The sequence below is a fragment of the Myotis lucifugus genome, unplaced genomic scaffold (genome assembly GCF_000147115.1).
Source record: "Myotis lucifugus unplaced genomic scaffold, Myoluc2.0 scaffold_360, whole genome shotgun sequence".
Taxonomy (NCBI): domain Eukaryota; kingdom Metazoa; phylum Chordata; class Mammalia; order Chiroptera; family Vespertilionidae; genus Myotis; species Myotis lucifugus.
In genome coordinates, this window is record NW_005871408.1 from 598399 (window position 1) to 625546 (window position 27148).

At 52.5% G+C, this 27148-nt stretch overlaps 1 protein-coding gene across 1 annotated transcript in view; it reads right to left on the reverse strand.

Moving 5' to 3' along the window:
- The window catches only part of CUNH9orf3 (chromosome unknown C9orf3 homolog), a 320137-nt gene that overhangs the window by 118671 nt on the left and 174318 nt on the right, over positions 1 to 27148 (reverse strand). The window contains exons 6-7 of the mRNA XM_023764898.1: positions 26136 to 26325; positions 21192 to 21298 (exon numbers count right to left, since the gene is read on the reverse strand). Coding sequence (XP_023620666.1) covers positions 21192 to 21298; positions 26136 to 26325 — 297 coding nt within the window. The remainder of the gene's footprint in view (positions 1 to 21191; positions 21299 to 26135; positions 26326 to 27148) is intronic.

A 27148-nucleotide genomic window follows, 5' to 3' on the forward strand; every position in this document is an offset into this window, starting at 1 on the left:
GGAAGCATGGGCCGCTGAGAGGATGAGCATTCCAGAAAGGCCAGCGGCTATTTTCAACAGGTAGTGTGCAGAAGCACCAGGGACACGGCCATTGGGATCTAAGAGAACCGATGTGGAGTTGCAACCCTACTTCTTAAACCTGTTTCTTACTAGCAGGTTAGTGAAATTCTCTAATCTTTAATTTATTCACTTGCAAAATGCAAATAATCCTACGTATCTCCCCACTTCCCATGGAAAATAATTGAAATAATATATGCAAAATCCCCAGTAAGGGCTAGGGCTACATAAATTACTCAACAAACCTAATAAAATATCATACATTTGTTAGCAATAAGTATTGCTAAATTCAAGGTTGGCCATCCATGTTAGAGGCACTGGGGTAGGCTGTTCTTTCCCTTAATGCCGCGTGCCCACTGACACATCCTGTAAGGATGCCGGGCCTCAATGGAAGTGGCCAGGATGGGCCAGCCTGCCAAGCCCATCACTAGAGCAAGCGCTAGCCGCCGCGCACAGAACGTCCCATTGGGCCTCTGCCGGAGATTTCAGCACCTTATCCCAGCAGACACAGGCCTGGAACCAGCAGATACCTCAAGAGAAGACAACCACCAGCCACTAGAGCAAACTGCATAGTTTTTTCTACTCGGTCCCTGACTTATCTACATGACTATACTTGCAGGAATAACTAGTCCCTTTCATCGTCATTTAAGACTCCATTGAAAAGCATCAGCTTTATTCTTGTTCTCAAGTGTGTCCTGGGTGGAGCGTTCTATAAAGAAAACCACCCTGGCTTTGAGAGGGAAAGCCCAGCCAGCCTTGCAGGGAGGAAGGCTTTTCAGAACCTGAATTCAAACCAGTTTTCCCAGCCCCGGGAGAGCCAGAGTTGCTGTGAGTGTAAGTCCCTGAGCTCTGAATGAGGCCAGTGGAAGGGCTGGGGCACGGAAGACAGCCCTAAACCTCTGGGTGGAAGGCTGGCTTCCAGGTTCCCAACGACACTTTCAGTTGCTTTTTCCCCTTTCCTAAAAATGTCCTTCCAGAAACCATCCCTCTTATTCTCTGCTTCCACCCTCTCCAAACGAAGGAGTGTTCAAGGAAATTCTTTTATGCTGACAGCATCTGAGGCAACCTTACGAGTCCCCAGGAGACAGGCAAGCCTCGGCTTCCTGAGGCACAGATGCTCCGTGAGCCGGAGAGGGCCGACTTCCCGGAACCCACTTATCCCAGGTCTGTCCAGAGAGACACTGCACAGAGAGCACGCGGGACCCACTTCGTGTAAGAACAGTGACTAATGCAGCCCCACTTCCTGTAAGAACAGTGACTCTCAAGGTGAGTGACCGGGTCACAGCACCGCCGTCTCCCTGGCCCGTGGTTTCACTCTCCGCAGTTTCAGTTACCTGCAGTCAACTGAGGACCAAAAATATTAACTTAAAAATTCCATAAACAACTGATAAGTTTCAGCCTGCATGCCACTGAGCAGCTTGATGAAATCTCACGCCTTCCCCGTGTGTCATGCCTGGGACATGAATCACCGCTTTGTCCACACGATTATGCGCTCCCTGCCTGTTAGTCACGTGGGAGCCTTCCCCATGATCAGATCAACTGTCAGGTAGCACACTGCCTCTGTTCGTCACCCTTACTTTACTTCATAATGGCCCCAAAGCACAAGAGTCGTGTTGCTGGCAATTCAGAAATGCCTGAGAGAAGGCAGAAAGGGTTTCCATTAAGTGTGTGTCTAGAAAAAAACATAGTGTGTGTAGGGTTCGGTACTACCCCTGCTTTCAGGCATCCACTGGGGGTTTTGGAACATGTGTCCCATGGATAATGGGGTGGAGAGGGAGAAACTACTGTACACACAAATGCACAATTCCATTCACATGGAGTCAAAGAACAGGCAAACCAGGGTCCTGGGGGTAGAGATCAGAGGGACGGTTCCATTTAGGCAGGAGTGCTGACGGGGGAAGAGGGAGATTGCTGGGAAGCTGGGAATGTTCCACACAGTAGTCAGAGTGGTGCTGTCAAGAGGATAAATACTAAAGCTCTGCTGAGCCATCTAGAAACACTGCAGTGTGTGTGTGTGTGTGTGTGTGTGTGTGTGTGCGCGCGTGTGTGTGTGTTATAATTTAATTTAAAGGTTAAGAAGAACAGATGCACACGGAACTATCTATTTTGTGAAAACAAAAGGGAATCAGTCTAGAAAAGGGCGTGGCTGTTCACGTGCCCTGAACAGGTGACCAGGATTAACTAAGCCTCTAACCTGACGACCCAAGAGGCAGGAAGAACCGTGGCAAATACAATTGGCTTAGGCTATTCCCACGTTCACCCACCTTCTTCCGTGCCACCACTTATCCGATCAAATCTGAAAAGTTAAATGCTCACTGTCCAAGTCCCTGCAGCTACAAATGGACAGAAGACATGGTCCAGGCCAGTGAGACAAAAGCAGAAATCTGCTGTGGTTGGAAGCGGGGCTCTGGGGTAGCTTTTGCTTTCTTTACAAAAGGGGGGGCGTCCCTGGTACTGCACACCTCCTCCCAGTCATGGTAGATGGAGTGCAGCAGCCACCTAGCAGCCATGAAGCAGCAAATCAAAACGCTCTGGAGACCAGGAGGAGTGAAAGGCAAGTGGCCTTTGATGGTGTCATTCGGCTATTGGCCGCCCGCGACTGCCTGCTTCAAACTTCTTGCTGTGTGAGAAAAATAACCCCCATGTGTTTCAGTTGATATTGCTCACTTTTCTAGTAATTGTAGGTAGATTTATCTCTAATAGATGGAGAACCAAACTAATATTAACCACTACCATTTCCTGGAATCCCTGTGCCAGGTACTCTGCCAAGCTCTTCTTAGGCATCATGTCCTTCTACCCTCGCAAGGACCTGATGGCACGGGCACTGTGATTACGCCCATTTGAAAGCGGGGAAGGGTGAGGCCTGGACACACCACAGAACGGATTAGTGGCAGACCTGAGGCTGGACCCAAGGTCCATGGAACACGGGTCTCTGCTGCATCCTGGGGCCTCGGCAAGATCCAGCCCCCGTCTGGGTTGTGCCAGATACTAAGCGGAGAGCCTCAGGCATGTTTCTTACCCTCCCTGAAGCTCAGTTCCTCACCTGGAGAGTGTGATGGCCTTGGCCAGTTTTCCCAGTGGTTAGAGCGTCGGCTCTTGGACCAAAGGGTCTCAGGTTGGGCTTCTGGTCAAGGGCATGTACCTCAGTTTCATGTTTGATCCCTAGCCACAGTCGGGGTGCATGCAGGAGGCAACCAGTCACTGTGTCTCTCTCACATTGATGATATTCTCTCTCATTCTCTCTCTCTCTCTCTTTCTCTCTCTCTCTCTTCCCCCCTCCCTTTCACTCTAAGATCAATGGGAAAAATATCCTTGGTGAGGATTAAAAATCATAATACTAATAAAAAGAATGCGACGAGACTCAGGTAATATAAATAAAAACACTCTGTGAATGTGACCGCACGTCTTAGACATGACATACCAGTGTTTATTTCCTTGGCTGGAATACAAGGAATGCAAGAGATCAAGTTACGAAGGTCGTCTGGGCTGAAATGCCCTTGGTTTCTGTTGTACCTGGCACCAAACACAACAACTGAGATCAGCCTGCCCTGCCCACCTCCCTCCCTCCCTCTCCACTGCACTCCCAGAGGCAGTGTGGACATCTCAAGAGTGGGGCAGTGACACTGATACACAGTGATTTGATTTGGAATCCTGCCTCCTGAGAAAGGACTGATTCTGCAGGACTCTCACCAAGGGTGGGATTTGGGACAATGCCTCTGAAAGGGGCTCAGGCGTGTCAGCTTGGGGCTGGACACCTGCTGCTGTGCCACAGCCCAGAGGCGCTGTCTGGCAGCGTTCTCCATCTCACACTCCTTGGCGAAGATCGTCCTCTATAAACTCACACTGCACGGCTGGGCCAGGGATTAAGCATCCAGAAATGAGATAGAAAGGGATCAATCAGCATTTCAACATCTCGTCTGCATATCAGATGCAGCTGCCCCACAAGGCGGGACTGTTGGGGAGCAGGGCCTCACTCACCCACATCATGGAGGAAGTTAAAACTACCTTTGTACTCGGGGTACTCATCTGAGCCCCAAATGTACAAGCGAGACCTACAGGGGAAGCACATTACGCACTGGTTAGGAAATGGGGCAAGAATCTTGACTCTTAAGTGCCACATAATCTTTCTTTTTAAAAAACATTTTAATTTTTATTGTTGAAAGTATTACAGATGTCCCCCTTTTTTCCCATTGACTCTTTCCACCCTGCCCCCCCAGGCCTTCATCACACTATTGTCCATGGGCTATGCATATATGCATATACATTCACCAGTTAATCTCTCTCCACCCACCCACCTCCACCTTCCCTCTGAGATTTGTCAGTCTGTTCCATGCTTCTATGTTTCTGAATCTATTTTGTTCATCAGTTTATTTTGTTCATTAGATTTCACATATGATACCTGCCTTCCTCTGGCTTATTTCACTTAGCATAATACTCTCCAGGTCCTTCCATGCTGTCTCAGGGTAAGAGATCCTTCTTTTTTTAGAGTTGCATAGTATTCCATTGTGTAAATGTACCCCAGCTTTTTAATCCACTCAGCTTCTGATGGGCACTTGGGCTGTTTCCAGTTCTTAGCTATTGTAAATAATGTTGCTATGAACATAGGGGTGCATATGTTCTTTCTGATTGGTGTTTCTGGCTTCTTAGCATATATTCCTAGAAGTGGGATCACCGGGTCAAATGGCAGATCCATATTTAATTTTTTGAGGAAACTCCATACTGTCTTCCACAGTGGCTGCACCAGTCTGCATTCCCACCAGCAGTGCATGAGGGTTCCCTTTTCTCCACATCCTCCCCAGAACTTGTCATTTGTTGATTTACTGATGGTAGCCATTCTGGCTGATGTGAGGTGGTACCTGTCATTTTAATTTTAATCTCTCTGATGATCAGTGACATTGAGCATTTTTTCATATGTCTCCAGCCATTTGTATGGCCCCCCTTTTTTTTTCGTAAAGCCTCACCAGAGGATAGTTTTTCCCATTGATTTCTAGAGAGAGTGGAAGGGAGGGAGGAGTGGGGAGAGAGAAACATCGATGTGAGAGAGACACATCCATTGGTTGCCTCCTGCCTGCACTCCTACTAGGGCTGAGGAACCTGCAACCGAGGTACATGCCCTTGACCTGGAATCTAACCAGGGAATCTTCAGTCTGCAGGCCAATGCTATAACTACTGAGTTATACCGACCAGGCCTGTATATCCTCTTTAGATACTAGTATTTATTTAGGCCCTCTGCCCATTTTTAAATTCGATTGTCTTCCTTTTGTTGAGTTGCATAAGTACTTTATATATTTTGGAAATTAACCCCTTATCAGATGTATCATTGGTAAATATGTTCTCCCATGCAGTGGGCTCCCTTTTCATTTTGATGGTGGTTTCTTTTCCTGTGCAGAAGCTTTTTAGTTTAATGTAGTCCCATCTGTTTATTTTTTCCTTTGTTTCTCTTGCCCTAAGTGTTGTATCAGTGAAAATTCTGCTACGTGAGCTACTTGATATTTTGCTGCCTACATTTTCTTCTAGGATTTTTATGGTTTCATGACTTACATTTAAGTCTTTTATCCTTTTTGAGTTTATTCTTGTGAATGGTGTAAGTTGTTGGTCTAGTTTCATTTTTTGCATGTACCTGTCCAATTCTCCCAACACCATTTATTGAAGAGACTGTCTTTACTCCATTGTATGCTCTTGCCTTCTTTATCAAATGTTAATTGAGCATAATAATGGCTTGTCGAGACCCCCAATTTTGAACATAATCCCTTTAAGGGTTGGTCTTTAAGCCTGATCCATGCCACATCATCATTAGAAAACAAATCAAAAGAACAAACAAATTTTAAGGGTTGCATAAAGTTCCAGTAAGCTATATCTGGGCATATTCCTTACATACATACCCCACAGTCTACACCATTCAGTGAAGAAATTACTAAAATTCTGGGTTAAAAATGGAGGCAGAATCATTGGAAGTACGGGAATTTTATACCCTCCATTTGTTTTTAAAAAAATATATTTTTTATTGATTTTTTTTTACAGTGAGGAAGGGAGAGGGATAGAGAGTTAGAAACATTGATGAGCGAGAAACATTGATCAGCTGCCTCCTACACGCCCCCTCCTGGGGATGTGCCCGCAGCCAAGGTACATGCCCTTGACCGGAATCGAACCTGGGACCCTGGAGTCCGCAGGCCGACGCTCTATCCACTGAGCCAAACCGGTTAGGGCTCCCTCCACTTGTTTTAACAACTATTTTCCTATCTAAAAAGTATGCCTGATGAGCGCTGGCCACCGACTTGCCTCATGTTCTGGCTTGACCTAGCACTGGGCCCAGGTGCACACCTGTGAGTAAGGAAGCTGGATGACATCAAAGCTGCTGTCCAGCGGGAGGGTGTCCCCACCAGGGACCTTGGTCCTATGGCAGGCACGGCAGGATATCACTGTGTGCTGGGAAGGCAACGGCCAAAGCGATACAAGACAGAAGGAGGCATCTCTCCAAGGAGTAGGAGGACAGCCAGGAGGGCATATTCTGTCCCCGACAGTGAAGGAACCGGTGGTCGTACCTATGGGAGGAGAGGTCCGCTGCTGAAGCGCGGTGATAAGGAAAGATACTGCAGATCATGTGGAAAACACGAACAAACTCCGCAAATTCTGATAAGCAGGGTAGGAAAATAAAAGATGAAACTTAGAAAAGCAGGAAGTAATGGGCCTCGACACAAAACCAAAAGAGCCCTCAGATTTTAAACGGCCATAAATCAGAAATTCCTCTCTAAGAAACAAAATCGCAAACAGAGAAAACCCAAGGGACAGGCTAATACAATGGTCTGAGCAGTAAATCACCACCTTCAACACAGCAAGAGAAATACAGACACATTTTCCGAGGAGACAGAGAAAATGGGGACTGAAGACACCCGCATGACCTCGCAGGAGGTTCCTGATAAGGTGATTTTCAAAGGACACGTGCAAAAGATGAAAGGGAATGCTGGGAAAGAAACAACCAAAGCCAAGTCCAACCTCCAGGAAGCCGTGACATTGTTGCCAGGAAGGCACAGATTCCGAAGGAGCCGATGCTAATGGAGAAGGCCCAGGGCCGTGCAAAGGCCTTTAGAAGTGACATCTGAGCTTAGGGAAGACCAGGTGCTGAGAGGTGACAGAACGAACAGAACTAGCGATTCCCACTTTGCTTCAACGTTGTAGCCAGGGAGGCAGGTCTTCAGGGTGTACGCGGTAGAACAAGCACTGTTACGCGGGAAGTCTGCTCTGTGTCCAGAGAGTGACGCTCAGCACAGGTGGAGAGGGCTCCTTCCCTCATGCCGAGAGGAGTCTGACCCCCGGCTCAGGCGAGGGACACGACACAGCGCGGAACGCTTCCCCCTGCGATCACAGACCTCTGGGGATCAAGTCACGGAGAGTGCGACAGGGCCCGCGGAGACAGACACACACCTGTTATGATGTGTAAAGGAAGAAGGGATAGGGGGAGGGGGGCAGCCGTGACTTGGTTGTTGAACAGAGAGTCTGAGAGCACTGAGAAGAGAACATGATTAACTACAGGAGTTAGCATGGGACCTGGGCCTCTGCCAGAAATTCACTGTGGGCATCAGGCATCCGGCTTCTACAAGGCAGCCAGCAGATGGATGTGGTGGTGAGTGTACGGTGTTGCTTCGTGGCTTTACAGAAGGTAAAGAACAGAACCCCAAGGCTGTTGATTAATTACTTGCTATAACCTGAGGGCTGTGTCCAAGGAATGAAGACTTATTGGCTTAACAGATTTGCATGAGTCTAGGCGAGGAGTCTCCTTGTTGGTTGATGGACAGCATCCATCTTCAAGAATAGAAACCATAGGCTTCAATAGTCCATGAGGACAGAGAAGTTTTTAAAATTAAGCACTTACCTATGGAAAAGATTTAGTTTATTAATTGTCTGTAAACTTAATTGTCTGTAAACTCAAGCTGCAGCAAGAGGTGACTGATGTGGCTTCCAAAACAACCAATAGGATGGCAGGTGGGTTGAGGGGAGGGCTGCGGGGAGGGTCAGACAGAGTGGAGAGCCAGACTCCTCTGCTTTCATCCCAGCTCTGCCACTCTCTAGCTGTGGGAACGTGCCAGCCACCTCATGCGTCTCTCCTCAGCTGTCCTGGGAAGGAAGATGTACCAGTACCAGATCCTTACACGGGGCCATTGCAAGGATCAAACGAGACTCTATCTCTCCACGCTTGGAACAGTGTTTGGCGCATGGGAAGCGCTAGGTGGTGTTACTAAGGAGAAAAATGTATGGGGGTTGGAACGGTGAGACTGCCATGAGAAGGCGTCTGATACTGAGTTTAAAAAAGAAACATGGTAGATGAGTTAGTAACAAGATGTGGTGTATATGATATACAAGTATCACACACATACAATGGAATACTACTCAGCCATAAAAAGATGAAATATTGCCATTTGTGACCACATGGATGGACCTGGAGGGTGTCATGCAAGTGCATCCAACCTAATCAGTGCTTGTCCTTGCTTTCCTGACTATCCAGAGAAAGGCAGCAGCCAGGGTCCCCGTGCGTTCTGCTCAGGCGCAACCTCACACAGAACGCTGTGCTCCGTTCAGGTGTCACCGTCAGAGAAGGCCAGTCACCGCCGAGGACAACAAAGGACCACGCCCGAGAAGGCAAACCTTTTCCCGACTGCAGTGCTTGTGACGAATTTATCAAAACTGGGATCTGGTGGCCGGGAAAGGCCAGAGGATGGCCTTCAGATGTGATGGTTTGTGAGCACGAGGTGGGTCCTGGGCAGCTCGGAGGGTCGGGCCGAGAGGACCGGGCGGACCTGGCCGAGGCAGGCCTGGGTCCGAGGAGGACCCGAGAGGGGCCGCTCCTCGAGGGAGCAGAGGCCGGGGCAGGGAGTCCTCGGGCAGAGCTGGCGGCTGTCTGTCAGGGACACGGGAGGTGAAGCAAAGTCACTTTTTCAGCCCTTTTGGAGCCTACTTCTCTCTGACTTTAGAAGGCGAAGCAGCTGGAATCTGTGCCGGCGCCGGTGTTGGAAAGTAAAATAGTACTCATCCCCCGCAGCCGTCCACGGGCCTGCCCGCGGCCTGGGCCTCATAAGTCAGCGCAAAGGGTGATTTTGATTAAAAGAAAACAACAGGACAAAACCTAAACCCTGAGTTAATTAGAGGAACCTTCACTGAATTTTATTCAACCACATATATTTGGGGACAGGTTTAGCCTAAGAGCACAGGAGCCAAGCACTGCAGGGCGCTCCTCATAGTCCCCGCGCTGCCTTCCGGGAGGGGTGCGGAAGGTGGAGGCGCACCTGGTCCGCGTCCGCATCAGCCAGCGTCAGAGGGCCCCCACTCTCCTCAGGGCCAACATGGTCATATAAACACAGTCTGCCTGCACACAGGAAAACAGAAAACCTGAAACCTACAGGAAGCAAAAGTAGAAAAGATAAAAATGGGAAATTTTTTTGGTGCTGCATCAAAGCCCCATGACTTCATTCCAGAAAGAGGCAAATGGGACAAACACCAGCTTCCTTTTCCATGGGAGGCGAGAAGCACGCTGTGAACCCCAACAGCCTGTGCGGTGCTCTGTGCGGAGATCTGTGAGCCGAGATAAGGGAGCTCAGCTCACATGGGACTCAGAGCGGGGTGTGTGTGTGTGTGGGGGGGAGGGGGCTGTGGAGCTAAGGAAGGTCTTCCCTCCTCGCCTGAAGCCCCACACACACGGGACAAGAGGCTGGGAGAGCAACGCCCTCCTCTGGGTCCTGTGGGCCACTGTGTACTATTTCTGCTATTTCGTCTTATGATTAACACGCTGTCCACTAACAGGAAGTGTAAGACCGCTCGCCACAGCATTGTCTGTGAAAGCAAAAAGCCAGAAATGACCAAGTGCCCAGTGGTTAGCACATGGTTAGAAAGTTAGTTATGAAGCGTTCTCATCCTGGGATATTCTGCATCAGCTTAAGAAAACAGACGGACGTGTGTCTGTGACAGAACAATACTCGGGATTATATTATTAGGAGGAAAGTGGATTTTAATATGGTAGCAGGGTATTCTTCTTTCATGTCTTTGCAGCAGGTCCAGACAAATACTTGTAACCGCTTCTGTCAGCCATTCTGGGTCAAAACCATTGGCCCAAACACAAACTAAACGGGGCAGGAGGGTGGGCAGGCGAAGACTCTGTAGAACAAAGTGGAAGTAGGATTACCTGAGAACCCCGCACCGCACGCGAATGCTTCTGAAAGGGAGCCTGACGCCGGCGAGCCAGGACCGTGACGTACAACGTTACGACTGCCGAGTGCACGGCACAGCCTTAGAGGATGGGCAAAGCGAGAGGGAACCACGATGGACAGGCTTAAGCATGTGAATTATTTGTTTAGAAAAATCTAACAAGTGCTATAGTGAATCGGTGCCACACAGGGCAGCAATACAGAAGTATGCACACCCTATATAATAAAAGCCTAGGTGGCATCACGCGCGACGTCGCCACAAGATGGCTGGCAGGGGAGGGCAGCTGGGTGTGACCAGGCCAGCAGGGGAGGGCAGTTGGGAGTGATCAGGCCGGCAGGGGAGCAGTTAGGCGACAATCAGGCTGGCAGGAGAGCAGTTAGGGGGCGATCAGGCTGGCAGGCAGAAGTGGTTAGGGGCAATCAGGCAGGCAGGCAAGTGGTTAGGAGTCAGCAGTCCTGGATTGTTAGAGGGATGTCCGACTGCTGGGACTGCTGGTTTAGGCCCAACTGGGCCTAAACCAGCAGTCGGACATCCCCCAAGGGGTCCCAGACTGAAGAGGGTGCAGGCCGGGCTGAGGGACACCCCCCCACCCCCCATGCACAAATTTTCATGCACTGGGCCTCTAGTATACTTATAAAATCTTTATTTTCAGAAAGATTCACAAGACAATGCTAGCAGTGACATCTTAGATAAGAATCAGTGGTGGGGATAGGATTTGATACCTTTCTAAACTGTTATAATTTTCCTGTGAAATATTTTTATTGAAAAAAAAATTATGGCTAACTAAGCAGTGATTATAAACTGATTTATATCTTATGTTTTTCTATATGAAAAAACCGTACTAAAAGTTATTGCAAAGTTGTAACACCATGTACAGTAAAAGTATGTAATTAGGGGCCTCCCGAGGAGAAGTCTATCCCTCCCCTAGAAATACCTGCGTGATGAGTAACCAGGGAATGGTCCAGAAGAATGAACCGGGGGGGGGGGGGGGTTATTTGAGTTCAGCTGTTCAGGACGTGTCTGTGGTCTCTGCTGGCTAAAAGAAGTGGGAGCGGAGGGTGTCCCTCAGCAGGAAACAGGAACCCGGTGGGCAGCGCCGGGGGTGGAGCTGGCCTTTGGGGCAGGAAAGGGCGGGGTCTGCTTCTGGCTGGCTGAGAGCCCCAAGGTTTTTCAGAAAATGCTGGCACAGGCTAGCACCTCCTGTCACGAAAGGACAGAAACATCCACACAGCTAGCCAGCATGTGCAGTTCAAACATAAAAGCCACGGAAGGAGGTGGAGGGGACCCCAGCCTGGTGTGCAGGGTGGAGGGCAGGAATTCCCAGACGGACATGGTCGCTTTAGAGGCTGCACAGGCCATGGCTGGAGCTCAGGGAAGAGCTTTTTCTTCTCAGGCTGTGGTCAGAGTCTGCCCAGAAGCCAGGGACACTGTGGAGGGCAGTGCCCGAGGGGACAGGGTGTCCTCATGCAGAGATTAGACCAGAAGTGAGGAGAGGAGGAGGATCTTATGTGTCTTAGAAACAGTGCTAATGTAACTCTTACCTCAGGTTATCAGTTTGAGCATCTTTGTTTAACATTCAAGATTTTGGGGGGTTTGTTTTTGCTTTTAATCCCATTCTTCTCATTTGTAAACTAGAGGCCCAGTGCACGGATTCGTGCACCAGTGGAGTCCCTCGGCCTGGCCCGTGGGGATCGGGCAGAAACGGGCTCTCTGACATCCCCCAAGGGGTCCCAGATTGCGAGAGGGTGCAGGCTAGGCTGAGGGACCCCACTGGTGCCAAGGGACCCCACCGGTGCATGATTGGGGCCCAGGAGAGACTGCGGGAGGGCTCCAGGGCATGTCCGGCCTGTCTCGCCCAGTCCCGATCAGCCAGACCCCAGCAGCAAGCTAACCTACCGGTTGGAGTGCCTCCCCCCCTGGTGGTCAGTGTGCATCATAGCGACTGGTCGAACGAACAGTCAGACACTTAGCATATTAGTCTTTTAAATATAGGACAAACATTCTTGTACCTACAAAGAATGTCCTTTTTTAAAAAAATATTTTTTAATTGATTTCAGAGAGAGAAATAGAAACATCAATGGTAAAAGAGAATCATGGATTGTCTGACTCCTTCATGCCCCCACAACCCTGGCATGTGCCCAAAGTGGGAATTGAACCATGACCTCCTCATTCATAGGTTGATACTCAACCACTGAGCCACACCAGCCAGCCCAAAAAATGTCCTTTTAATTTTTTAGTAAAATTAACTTTTTGAACACACTAGCCAATCGTGTTTGTCAGGAGGAAAGGTGGGTGCTTCCAGGCTCTGGTTGGTAAAGGGATGGGCACAGGGGCCCTCTGCGGTGGCCAGGGGAGGGTGGCAGCAGTAAAAGACATGGCTGGCCGGCTCAGAGCCCGGGGAGAGGAGGGCAGGCCAGTGAGGAGCCCAGACAGCTGGGAGGGAGAGGGCTGGCTGTGGGGCTGCGTCCTGTGTGCTCTGTTGCATCTGGGGCAACAGTTACCGGAGCCAGAGGGCCTAGATGACAGTATCTAACACGTGCTCAGTGTTTACTATTGGCCGAACCATAGGGAATCGACAGCACTCAGCCATGTTGGATGCACCGAGACGGCAATTCCCCGATCCAACCGCATCCAAGTTCTGAGTGATCCGCACGTATTCCCCACAGGCAGCCCTCACCCTCGCCTGCAGAGGAACGGGAGCTCGGCGCCTGGGAAACTCTGCAAGGCCACGCAGCTTATGGTGGAGTCAGAACGGGCTCCCGCCCAGCAGCTGGGCGCCAGGCGGGCCGTCTGAACACACACCCTCTCTGGGCCGGCACTGAAGACCGCGGGCTCTGGGAGAGGTCAGGCCTGCGTCCTCAGGGGATGTTTCTCTAACACGAGGCAGATCAGCCAGGCCTCGCTCCAGAAGCTCTGGGTTCCTGAGCTGTGAGATCTCACACAGCCACAGGTCCAGCTGGTTCCCTGCGGTCGCTCCTTCCCTCCATCATGTCCCGAAAGCCCCTGCGAGGTCTGAGCAGCCCGAATGGAGGCCCGTCGGCACCTGAGGCCAGCCAAGGGGTCTCAGGCTCTTCCAAACTCAGGTCTGGTACCCAAAACAGCCCCCTAAGTCCATCTGCCTCTAGACTCGGTCTCTGATCACGTGTCATGCCAAGTCTGGGTACTCTCCCAGAACTCCACTTTATTACGTCATTCTTGGAACCGATAAAAGCTCCCGCTGCCTGCACGGCCACGTGCCCGGTCTTGGGCCTGGCCCCCATGGGACTCCACTGCGCAGCCTGGCCCTCCTGTCTCGCTCCGTCTCACAGGTTCTCCATGGCCGTCCTCTCCAGGAAACCCGTTCTCATTCACTGCCCATTTCCACCATCGACTCACCGCGGACGCCTGCCAGGCTTGGCTCTGAGTTCCCTGCCCTCCGCCTCCGCCCCGGTCTCAGTGCTCTCCCTCCTCACCACCCCAGCTCAAGCCTCACAGCTTCCCAGCGGCCCTTTCTAACAAGCCCACCAGCATTAAACTCCCGCTTCTCAGAACTCCGAGGACGCAGCCGGGGATCTGTCTATGTCTTGTGATCAATATTTCAACTCTTCGAACAATACATAAAGCACCTCAGGGACAGAGACCGCGCTGCACACAACATCCACTGCTGCCACAGTGTCGAGGGCCCCTCAGTGCCACGCCCCGTGGCCCGCAGCGGCAAGGAAGACGCAGTCCCTCGCTTCGAAAAGCTGGGTCAGAGGAGCGATGCGTCAGCTCAGACGCAAACGTGCTGTTTTTGTAGGTTAAAATGGTTGAATGTTGGCAACTTGGTATTGTTTCATTCTAAAGATAACTATCCAAGAACGTAGCAAGATCAGGATGGAGAAACGCAGAGCCTCGGCCCGGAGGAGGGTCCGCAGCCTCTCCCGCGGGGCGGGCCTGGCAGCTTTGGAAGGCGGGGGTATGCGGGCTGAGGCGTGATAACTTGGAGTTGCACAGCAGGGAGGAGCATCCTAAAGACAACATGAGGAAAGGCAAGGAGGTAGGAAAGAACAGGCAGACAGGAGGTGTTAGGGGCCTGAGTTATATTCCCTCCACAATGTTACGTCGCAGTCCTAAGCCCGGCACCCCAAATGCCGCTCGCTGCAGACAGGGCCTGTGAAGGGGCAGCTCAGTGAGAACAAGCCAGTGGTTTGGCCGTAATCCAATCTGCTTGGTGTCCTTACATAAGAGGAGACTAGAGCGGGGGGAGAGGCAGCGGGGTGCTCACACGGAGAGAAGGCCGCTGGAGGGCACGGCGGGCAGGCAGCCTTCTGCAAGCCAAGGCGCGAGGCTTCAGAAGAAACCAAACCCGCCGGCACCTTGACCTTGGACCGCTAGCCTCTGGAGCTATAGGGCCACACATTTCTGTTGTTTAGGCCGCATACCAGTCTGCGGTATTTTGTTTGCCAGCCCTGGCAACCTCATGCAATAAGGTTCTATGAACTCTTTGGGGTGGCTGGAGGGGGAAACAAAGAATGGCAAGAGAAGAAACTGAAAAAAACAAAACCCACAGGTAGGAGGGATGGGGTGGGGGACCTTGACTACTTCCTATATTAAGAAGCGTGGCTTTTCCTGGAGATGAGGGGAAACTTTTGGAGGGTTTTCAGCAAGGAGGTGGCAGAATCATAAGCTGCTTTAGGTGGAGCTGCCAGTGGAGGTGCGGAAGATGGATTTGACGGGAAAGATTAAAGGTAGGAAACAATGCGGAGGCTGCTGGACTGCGGCAGGCGAGCCATCGGGTCCTAAGCAGAGAGCCAGTCTTGTGAGGGGTGGGGACTTGAGAAATCGTATGAGGTGAGTTCACAGTGATGGCATCAGCCCTCCCTGGGGAGGGGAGGGGAGGAGAGGAGAGGGGAGGGGAGGGGAGGGGAGGGGGGGAGGGCAGGGGAGGGGAGGGGAGAGGAAGGGACGGCTGGATGACCCCCAGGTTTCTACTATGAGTCCTCACTAGAGGAGGTGAGCAGATGGGATGGGAAGAGGGGATTACTACTGTGAGATGCTTGTGATGACGCCAAACGGGCAGGTAAGCATCACATCTGATCTTTAAGAGAGAGCTGGGCTGGGCTGGGCTGGCCATTTGGGAGCCTCCAGCACAGACAGGCGGTGTGGCCAGCAGTGCCCCTGCCCCACTTGTATCCTGGGGACTTGTATCATCCGTGTGCACCGGAGCTCTTGGCGTGTTCTCCGTGACTGTCAGCTGCGGCCCTCGGGTTGCCCGAGGCTGCTTTGCCTGGGAACACTCGAGCCAGCAGTGCCTGGGAACGTGCCTCTCTCCAGGGGCAGGGGTCACACACTCCGGGCCCCTTGCCCCGACGGGGCTGCCTCCAGAGCAATCCCAGTGACTCACTCGCTGTCCTCACACCCAGCGGCCTCCTTCCCCCTCAGCCCCACTCCCCTTTCCATGTTCTCCTCCTGGGAATACTTTAATGAGTCTTGTCTGAGGGTCTATCTGGGAACCCCCCTAACTCAGGGGTGTGAATGAGACCACCCCAGCAGGAGACACAGCCAAGAGACCTCCGAGGACACCAACTCTGGACAGGCAGGCGGACAGGCAGGCAGACAGACAGCAGACGGCCAAGGAGACGGAGAAAGGATGGCAGAGGGGGACAAGGAGAACCAGGGAGGGGTTGCATGGCAGCCAGGTGGCAGAAGTCCCCAGAAAGCAAGAGCCATCAATGGTACCAAACAACGCAGAGGGGTCCAATAAAACAGGAATTACAATGAGTTACAGAATCGGGTGCTCACAGGGCACAGTGACCTCAGGAAAAGGTTCCCTAGGTTCCTGGCCCCAGTCTCTGTCCACAGTGATGCATCCTCACTCGTGTACACAGATCCTCCATCCCTTCCCTTCTCTTCTTCCTCAGGGACAGTGGGTTTTAAATATAGACATACATTTAAATTCCAGTTTCGCCTCTAGAGTTAGAGCTGTATCTGTAACTAATAGCAGGCTGGCACTCGGGCATCTGGGAGGTCAGGGGAGGTGTGGATGCTAAGGCATTTATAGACTCAGAGGGCCAACAGGCCAATGGCTCAGTTTCCCCTGTGGGGCAGGAGGCAAAGGGGGAGGGAGAGTTGGGCCAGTGGCAACTGAGGGAAGGCTGCGGGGAGCCCTGAGGCCTCAGGCTGGAGGAGCATGGAGGAGCCTGAGCCTGAGCTAGGGGTGGGCATGTGACAGCAACAGGGGGCCGTGAAGGGCGGAGCTCCTCCCTGAGGCAGGCCTGAGGGCCGCGATGGACGTGGTTCCACGCCTGGGTGGGAAAAGACTGCCATGTGCTTGAAGCATTACACATAAAAATTTTGAGAAAAACTTTAGAGGTGAAAACTTCACGCATATTAGAGAAGGTTCACACATGGACTTTTTAAAAAATCCTCCCCTGAGGACATGTTTTTCCTTATTTAGAGACAGAGGAAGGGAGAGGGATAGAAATGTTCCAACCCACTTGCCCCCCCGCAGGGCCGCCCACAGGCTCCGTGCCCAGCGTCACGGAACAGTGCTCCGGCGTGTGCGGGCCACAGAGCTTGGGGTGCACGCTTCATTTTGGCCATAACAGAGCGACACACTCAGGGCTCCTGCTATACGGGGCACCTTGGTGGGCAGGGCTGAGGCACTCGTGCGGGAGGGCGGACGCCTCCTTTCCCCAGGACTTCAGGGTCGGTGGTGGCAGCAGCTGGAGGAGCTGCATCAGACTGGGGGCTGGTCATCGATCGCCTCCTCAACGTGATATATTTTAACGTTTTTCTCAGCACAAGCTTGACTTTAACAATGAATCCAGAAAAAGGGGGGCGTGATAATAAATCCCCAATAAAAACCAATAGAGATTTCCTCTGACGCCGCCACCTATAGCTCTTTCCATCCACCAGCCGGTCAGAGCTCCGACTGACAGCACTCAGAGAGGCCGGCGTCCAGCTGGGCCCTGGGGCCAGGCGGCCAGGCCGCGGAGCCTTTAGAAGCCCCCACTTCCCGATCTCCCCTGGCCCCTGGAGCAGGCAGGATGCCTCCCTGGCTGAGGGTGGGGGTGACGGCGGAGGGAGTGAAGAGGTGGCGGCCAGGCAGGGGAGAGTAGGACAGGAGGAGGTCAGCCCCGCCAGGGCTGAAGGAGCGTGAGGGAGAGTCTGCAGAGAGCCGCTGGGGCCTTGCCTACGGGAAAGGCATCTTTAATAATTAACGAAGGAGAAAAGGCACAGAGTCAGCAATGTGACCCCTGGCATTTTGAAAGTCTGAGCACATGGCCACGCCTCCACAGCCTGCGGTCACAGTGCAGGCGCCCCAGCCCAGGCAGGCTGAGGAGGCTGGGAGCACCCGAAACTCCTGCAACAAGGAAGCTCACCGCCACGCCGACCTAGGACACAGCTGACGAGACCCACAGCTCACCACTGGGTACGTGGAAGGCACGAATGGATACCAGTTCCTATCAATGACTGAAGTTAGCAGGTCAGCGCCAAACAGAATTTTAGTTTTTCTCTTCTCACTTTGCTAACACTCTAGTATCTGACCAACACAATGTTGCTTTCTCCCCCCGTCCCCTCACCCCCCGACGCCCCTGCCCATAGCTATGCTCTCATGTGTACAAAGATGCTTGGTCCAAGGTTACTTTTTTTTTTATGCCGACCTTCATGTCCTCCCTCAGTTCAAGATACAGGGACTGTTTTTATTTCCACACAAGGAAAGTGACATCGAGTTCCTTGACGGCAGGGAGATGGTCCAGGGAAGGAGGACAGCTGCGCTGGCTCTGCTCCTCATTCCGTCTTTCTGAGCCCGGGCCACCCCAGCGAGAGCCGGAGGAACGGCCGTGAGGCGGAAGGAAACCAAGGAGCGTGTGACACAGGCGCCAGGGGGAGGAAGTGTTGTTGGGAGGAGGTGGGTGGGTGGAAGCTGCTGCAGAGGCCGGGAGAAGCTCCCTCAGCACCTGGCAGCCTGGAGGAGCACATCAACACACACACCAAGGCCTCTACCCTGTGCTCGGTCCATCATTTCAAGACCATGCGGTATCTTAAATGAAAAAACAAGACAGCATCTTTGGTCACTGTGTTGCTTAAGAGACTTCTTTACCCAGCTCTTATTTGTACAGTGAAACGAAACAAAGTCTGAGAACTGATGTTTACAATTCTGGTTCCCCCTGTCCCTTCAGTAACCTCTAGGTCAGTGATGGCGAACCTATGACGCCTGTGTCAGAGGTGACACGTGAACTCATTTTTTTGGTTGATTTTTCTTTGTTAAATGGCATTTAAATATATAAAATAAATATCAAAAATATACATCTTTGTTTTACTATGGTTGCAAATATCAAAAAATTTCTATATGTGACACGGCACCAGAGTTAAGTTAGGGTTTTTCAAAATGCTGACACGCCGAGCTCAAAAGGTTCGCCATCACTGCTCTAGGTTCTCTGTGTCCATGGAAGGGCGGACTCTTAGCCTAAATTCAGGCAAACATAATTTCTGAATATGAAGGCAGAGAAAAATCAATGCCACCGTCAGCCTTCTAGTACACGGATACACACAGCGTATTCTTTCTCCCGGCTCCATACACGAAGGCAAAGCTCATGGCCACCAGAGCTGGGCTGGCCACAGCGCCACGGAGATGAAGCTCCCTTCACCAGTGCTGACCTCCCAGGGCGCAGGCTGAGGGTTCACAAGCTGGAAACACACGCCATCAACCGACATTAATCATGACGCCCCCCAGGACGTGGTCACACAGAACCGAGGCATCAGAGGGCCCCGGGCACTTGGAGAATGAAGAAGCTGAGTGGAGAGGTGGCAGGGTCGGCACAGTTACCCAGGTGCACAGCCACCCCCAGCAAGCCTCTCTGACCTCCACAGCTTCCCCTCCGAGCACAGCTTCCCTACCAAGTCCACGCGCTGTCCCCTTCCCGACCACCCACTCACTCTCCTACCAACTCCAATCTGGCCCCGCTCTCCCCCACCCATGAATAAATGCATGCATGTCAAGACCACAGCATCGCTGTGTGGTCCCGCCCAAAGGTCACGGCTCTCCCTCCCTTTCACACGGCCTCAGCAGCATCCCACACCCACTCCCGCCTTCTTCACTCTTTCCTGGCTTCTGGTGTCTGAGTTTTCTCTACACTATCCCGCCGCCACCACCTGCCCCCGACCCCAATCTTCCTCCCAACCTCTTCTCTCACTTTCCTCTCTCCCTGGTGATTTCAAGGTGCTCAGATTTTAAAGTCTTTGTAGGCCAAAGGTTGGAATCTCTCCAATGAGCTCCTGACTTGTGGACCCACCGAGTTCTCAATATTGAACAGCTACCTGGGCATCCACCTGAATGCATGTGAAGCTGGAATCTATATCTTTCCCTCCAAAGCCCGCCCCTCTCAGAGGCCGTGCCTGCTATCCCTCATTGTCCACCAGCCACTCAGGCAAAACCCTGGACGTCATGCCAGCCACTCTCGTCCTCTTCTGCACAGTCCATTCACCCAGACCTGCCAGGACGTGTGCAAACAGGCCTGCTCCCTGCGCCCCCCACGCCACCACCGGGCGCTCCTGTGCAGACTGCAGCCTTCCACCTGCACCTTCCCTCCGCGAGCTGCCTGCACCCCCACCCCCCCAGCAGTCAGCGCAGCATGTAACCCACTGGACGGGGTGCCTTCCCTGCTCAAGGCCCTTGGGGCAAGGCTCTGGGTCTGCTCCTGCCTGCTCTCCCTGACCTCCCTCTGTCCCTCTGCCCCTCTGCCCTCTGCACCAGCATGCCACGCCCTTTCCTGCCTCAGGCCTTTGGGCCTCCCCCAGAGGCATGACCAACCCCTCACTAGAAATCACTGGGCTCCCTTCGCCCCACTTCTCAGCACCTGCAACCCGCTGTGCACGTGGCAGGGTCCCCCTAAGCGGAAGCTTCCTGAGGGCTGGGCCCTGTCCATGTGGGTGGAGCCACCCACCAGCCCAGTGAAGGGAGGCGAGGGGCGCAGGTGGACTCGGCTCTCCTGACCATGCAGGAGTCAGAGCTGAGGGCAGCCCTGAGCTTTGAGCACAGCGTTCACAGCCACCCAGGCTGCTAGCTGCAGGGAAGCGCCAGCCTCCAGCGTCGGGCTGGCTCCACAGCTCCCTCCCACTTGGGCTCCATGGGTCGGGTGTTTACCTAAAATCAGCGAGAACACGCGGGCTTGGGGGCTGCCATCCAAGTGGGGGCCTCCTGGATGGCTGCCTTCCCACCTGTCTGACTGAGGATTCCAAAGGCTTGGCGCCGGCCCAGAGTGGGCAGGGTGAGAGCTTATGTTGCCTTAGCAACGCAGTGCTCCTGGGGCCTAGGCTGGAGGTTTCAGATAAATAACTATTCAGAGAAGTGAAGAAAACCAGCAAAGCAGAGAGGGACAAAAATGGCAAAAAGGCAAGAAGTAATCCTACAAGCCCGCAACAGTCTAGAGACAGAACGCAGGAGCTGGGAGAGCGCTCCCCTCCCAGGCGTGGCCTCCCGCTGGGACGGATCCCAAACAAAAGCCCCCATTGACACAGACATCTGCTACCACTAAACACTTAGGAATCAATAATTTCCTACAGGGTTTTTTCCTTTTGGCTTTAAAGGGTTACTGCCGGCCAGGCTACCAAACCCAACCTTCCCCAAGTCCCCAGCCACCAGGTGAAGTGACTATTAGAACTTCAAAGGAAGAATTTGGTCCCGGAAATGGCCTTATGCTAGTTTTTTCCTGAATAGAGACACCAGGAAAATGTCAGAAGGCAAGTCCAAATCCACACCCTGAAAGACTTGAAGCATAACAATCACCTCCCGGGGGATCACATCCCTGGGAGGATGACTAACCTGGTCCGATTTAATTAAAAAGGAAACACAGCAGATTTGATGCAAGGCCTACACGTGTGTGGAAGGGAAGGAGGCCGGGCTGGGGGGAGGAAGCGCGGGGGAAGGAGAGGAGGGATGGGGAGGGGCAGGCGGAGGGATCCGCGGGGCTTACCTCAGCACCTGCAGCTGCTCCGGGGAGCTCCGTGACTCGTCCTGGAGGCGCCGCCAGCGCAGGCTTGCCCGCAGCTCCTGCTGCTCCTGGGCCTCGTGGGGGGCCAGCTGCTTAAGCCACAGACACAAACACACGTGCACAAAACACCGTCACTGTTGTCCTTGTGCAAGCTCAGAGCCGCCTGGGCAGCAGCGGCTTTATTTCACGGAGGGTGGCAAAGGAGGCCTCCTGCTGCCCCTGCGCCCCATCCGAAAGGTCAGGAGCCCAGGGCCTCTCAGGTGCTGGGGGAAGAACCAGCTGTTCCCCGTCTCGCTGCCTGTTCGGGAGGCACCCCTGGTCCAGGAACCCACCCCGCCCTGGAGAGAGCAGGCTTCCCTCGGGGCCATTTCCACTCGGATGCCATCCAGCCCTTTCCTGCTTTGTGTCTCTGCACGGGGTGGGGAAGGTCCTCAGCCCCCAGTTTTGTTAAGGGCTGTTTACTGTGGAGCCTGCTAATGCAACCCAGATGGTTCTGTTTGCTTATAACCAGGAACAGTGCAGGCCTGGACACACTGTGTCGGGGGAGGCCTGCACCTGCCCTGCTGGTCCCGCCAGCCTCTCACTCCTGTACCTCCTTAAGGGAGGCAGCAAAACCTCCACTGGGGAGGGACTCGGTCAGTACCTAGACCAGACGTGGGCAAACTACGGCCCGTGCCGGATCCGGCCCGTTTGAAATGAATAAAACTAAAAAAAAAAAAAAAAAGACCGTACCCTTTTATGTAATGATGTTTACTTTGAATTTATATTAGTTCACACAAACACTCCATCCATGCTTTTGTTCCGGCCCTCCGGTCCAGTTTAAGAACCCATTGTGGCCCTCGAGTCAAAAAGTTTGCCCACCCCTGACCTAGACACATTTCCGGAAATAAAAGGTCTCTAATGGTCCATTCAACAGACATTTGCAGAGTCTCTGCTAGGCCCCGGGGATATCAGGGACACAGCCCCTACCCCATGGAGTCTGGCGGGTGCAGGGGGGTAAAGGAGGGGTGGAATAAGAACATCCCCTGAAGGAAGAAGCCAAATGCCTCCTGGCCAACCAGGGGGGTAGGAGGCTTTCCTTGGAGGGTGGTAGGGCCTGAGCTGGTCTCCAGGGAAGCAGGAGTCAGGCCCCAAGGAGGAATGTCGGGAAGAGAGAAGGCTGGCCCGGAAAGAGCCTGATGTGTTTAGGGAACAGCAGGGACCAGGGACGTGGTCAGGAGAGGAGCAGGCTGCATCGGAGAGGGCAGGTGACAAGCAGTCAGCAGAGGCCAGATGATCTACAGCAAGCATGTCAAACGGGCAGCCCACGGGCTGCATGCGGCCCACAACAAATATTTTTGCGGCCCAGCCAATATGACGGTATGTAAGAAACGTTTTAATAAAAAATTCCTAACTTGTTACAATATCCTGTTATACATAATTATTAATAACGAACTACAACATTCGCTAATGACTGATCACTATAATCGTGTTGCATTCATTTCCCTTACTCGCCTTATGTGCAGGCGCACCACTTCTCTCCACTAACACTAGCAGCGAATATTCTAGCAGCTGATTGCCACGTCATTCGTCTTGGACTGACTTGTTTGGTGTGCGCAACAGGAAATATTTCGCTTTTGGAGAACAAGAAAAATAGGTTTGTTTGCATTATGCTTATTAATTTGTGCAGTTATTCAGTGTCTGGTAAGTTAATGTTCAAGAAAAAATATTAATTTTTATTAAAATGTTCTATTATTTTATGTTAACGATGACTCATTTATTTCAGCACCTGCAATCAGCTGTATTCAGCATGTCTCTATCGAAATAAACCTACGTTTCTATGAAAATGGAAGCTTTTGGTTTTTACGGCCCACATTAACTTAAACCTTGGTTATTTGGCCCATGTTAGCCTTTGAGTTTGACATGCTTGACCTACAGACTTTGTATGTCCTGTTGTTATGGACTGAGTTATGTTCCCTCCCCCCAAATTCATAAGTGGAACTCTAACCCCACATGTGACTGTATTGGAAACGGGGCTGTTAAAGAGGTAGTTAAGGATGAGAAGGCCATGGAGGCAGGGCCCTAGTTCCATGGGACTGGCGTCCTTCTAAGAAGGGAAAAGACACCAGCACGGCTCTCTCCACAGTAGCACTGACAGCACCGTGAGAAGGTGGCCGTCGCTGCCAGGCAGAGAGGTCAGGCCTGTCAGCATCCTGATCTTGGACTTCCAGCCTCTAAAACTAAGAAAACAGGTCTGTTCCAGCCTCCAGTCTGTGATGTGCTGTTCTGGCTGCAGGCTGCTTAAGACCCCTGTGAGAGTTAGACTTTATCCAGGCTGATGACAGGTGTGCGGTCCAATCTGGCATCCGACTCATCCCACTTGTCCCCGCAGAATGCCACTCAGAGCGGAAGGCGGACTTCTGTCTCCTTGCCCAGGGATTTCGCACCCCCCACTCTGCCACGCTTGCCTGTGCGACCTCACTCGCTCCTACTGCTGCCTGGGAGTCCGGGAGGTGGCCCACCCTGCCCTGAGCACCCTCTCCCGCCGGGAAGGCCTGCTATGGGCACTTGTCAGGGACCAGCACCAGCTGTCTCACTCACCCTTCACCGGAAGGGGTCAGAGTGATGGACGTGCTCGGGAGATATTTCCAAACTCGGTGCTGGAATGGCCGCTCTGCCTCGGGGGTCGTGCTTTCCCAGATGGAGTTACTGCATCACCTGAAGGGGATGAGCCGGGCTGCCCTCACGCCAGGCCAGGGGCAGCGGAGGGACAGAGCAGCCTCAGCTCCTCCTTTCCTGTTGAGCTGACGACAGCAGTCACCCCTGAGACAGGACTGCGGGATCTGCTCACCTGGCCTGCCCACCTTTGGGCTGCACAGTGTGTGGTGATTACCTCTCTTTTGTAAACATTTTCTTCTTCCTTCCCCTGTGTGCTTTTATTATCACCTCAACTAGACTCTGCCCTCTTCCAGAGCAGGGCTGTGTCCTACTCTCCATTCTCCCTGCAGATCAGCACCGGGCGGGCGCACAGGGAAGGGGTGCGGCTGAGAGTTGCAACCAGGCCAGGCTTGTGCTGTGTTGGCGGAGAGGCGTTCAGGGCAGTAAGGAGTTCCCGCAGGGGAAGGGCGGCGGAGGAGTGCTCGCTGGGTATGCCAGAGACAGAAGGACAGAGAAATCCTCATCTGATGCCTGAAATATACCCGCAATTACGAAGAGTAGCACAACTCTGACTGCCTCAGCATGGAAGCACCCCAGGGAAGGAATGGTGGTAGAGGCACACTTATATGAAACCTATTTAACCTTGGCCGAATGCCTACTATGTGTCAGGCACTGTGCTGGGCTCATTTACACATTATGCTATTCCACCTGCAGGGTAAGCACTCTCATACCCATTCTACAGATGGGGAAACTAAGGCTCAGGGAGGCTGGCGAGCAGCAGAGCTGGGATTCCAAGCCTGGTCAGACTCGGAATGCAGCCACTTTCCCATCTGCCACGCTGGCCCCTCTTCCTGGGACTCTGGCAGGGGACGCAGACGTGCACACTGCCAGCGCCACAGGGGTGGAAGGTCGAGCAAGACACAGCCCTGCTCTGAACGAGGTCGCAGTCTGCTGTGAGGAAGGGAGGAAGAAGAAGAAAGTGGGGAAAGAGAGGTGAGTTAGTATAGGGTGTCCCAAAATTCACGCAAGAAGTAATTTTGATAGAAAACACAGGTTTATAATTAAAAATTGTAAATTTTTTATTGATTCATAAAGTATATAGTATAGGGTTATGTATGGAATAGCACATCAGGTAAATGGCCTCCACGGCTTTGCTGGCACATACGCAAAGCCGTGGTCTTCATTGGTCTTCATTGTCCCTGCTCCTGGGCCATCATTGGTACTTGGTAATGCTTATCAAATTGAAGGGATTGAAATCAAAGGGCAACAGATATTAGAATCTGATTCAATAAACCAAGTAAAATTAGGCTTTTATTTTTTGTTGTTGTTGTTGTTAATGCTCACGCAAAATTCAAATCTTGCGTGAATTTTGGGACACCCTATACGAACACTCGAGCATTCGCCGTTCCTAGAAGAGTAGAGCCATCTGGCCGGGCCACCCAGAGAACGTGACCCTGAGCCCGTCCGTGAGAAACAAATGGGATTTCAACACGCAGAAGGAATCTGAACGAAAGCATACAGGTGTGCACAATCGTGGGAACTTAGAAAATGGAAGGGGTGGAAATGGAAGGGGAAGAAAAGGGACCAAATATTAGACACTAGAAAGGAAGCAGGAAGTAGGTTCGCTGCCATGTCCTCCTTGGAACTGGCGGCCAATTCTTCAAAGCAGAGGTGGTACTGGGAATGTGCTGCCCAGGTCTGGCCTCTGGGTGTGTCAGTTTACATATTTTTTAAGTTAATAAATTTCACAGAAAAACCCAAATTTGTAACTTTCTCTAAAAAGACCAGGCGCCTAGGCTCTCTTGAGCCCTCCCTGCAACATGACAGTGGTTAGGGCTGAGGACCAGTTCCACAGTCCCACCACTCCCTAATCTTTAACGCCAACTGCTTCATTCCTTCCTGGCCCGCAGGCATCTGAGATTCTGACGTCTGATTTAACTTTCAATCTCACTATTGAACAAAACACAGTCACTGTCGCCACAACCACAGCACAGAGGAGCTTGAGTAGCCGGCGCACGGCCTTTCCTGCAGGTCTTGGCTCACGTGTCCCTGCTCTCCTAGCTGCCTTTCCTGCGCAGTGCTCCCTCCCTGACGTGGTGAGGAGGATGCTGTCTCTCTCTCCTCTGGCTATGTCCCCCGCAGGCGCAGGGACTTCCCCTCCATCATACAGCCCCCTCCCAGCCACCAACGGCGCAGTGAGCACTCAGTACGTGTCTGTTGAATGAAGGAGTGACTGTGAATAGAACTTGACTCCAGGGAGTGAAATGTTTGGGGTCACTTTAAACCTACCTGCTGTGCTTTGGCCCAGAATACATCTTCCAAGTGAGTGGCAAACCCTTCACTCAGCCACTCCTCCGTCCAGTCGCGGGCCCCGATGGCCAGGCCAAACCAGGCGTGAGCAATTTCATGGCAGAGCCGGGTCCCACAGAGGTGGCTCCCTCCGGCCAGGGTGCTCTGAGAGAGGAAGACGATGTGTGGGCTGTGGGTGATGGAGGAGAAAACAGAGTCTTGTTAGAGCCTGTCCTGGCGGCGGCCGGGCGGGCCCTCCGCCCGAGCCTGCTGTTATTGTGTGCATGCTCCGTCATGACTGAAGGGCCGAGCTCTGATGCTCTTAGACACAAACAAAGTGGCCGTTTACACTCCTGGCGGCGGTTCAGGGGCGTGGGTGCCAAGCGGTTGTCTCCGCCCTGGAACCTATCACCCTGCACCCAGGTTCACACTGAAGACACTACGAGGCGATGGGAGCGCTTACTGGGGAACCTGGCCGAGAAAGGAGGGCAGGTGTGAGAACGCGCAGCCGGTGCTGTCAAGAGATGATCAAAGAAGGCCCTGCAGCCAAACCCTGTGGCTTCCAAACAGACTGGGGAGTCGTGCAGGGCAGGGAAGCCGGGAAGCAGGGAACCCAAAGTTTCCCTTTCAGACGGGCTGTTACCGCGTTAACAAACTAGCAGGTGCCATGATGGGCGACTTTGCCAAGACACGCAGATAAAAGTGGAGTCTCTGTAAGGCAAAGACTGTAAGTGGTATCATCTCCTATCTTAGATGTTTACTTATTCACATGGCATAAAAAATCATGCAAAGAGAGAGAGAGAGAGAGGAAGGAGTTAACCCACCCAGGTGTGCAAACGGCCCCAGGGCTGGCACCAGCCGGGGAGATTTATCTAATCTCATTTTCCATACTTTGTTTTGAAACTCAAAACACCACGATTAGAACTGCACACAAGAAATGCGAGGGAGGGAGGCTGGAGAGAGGAGGCCAGCAGAGCATCCCTGTGCTCCCACCTGCGGCATCCCTCATTATC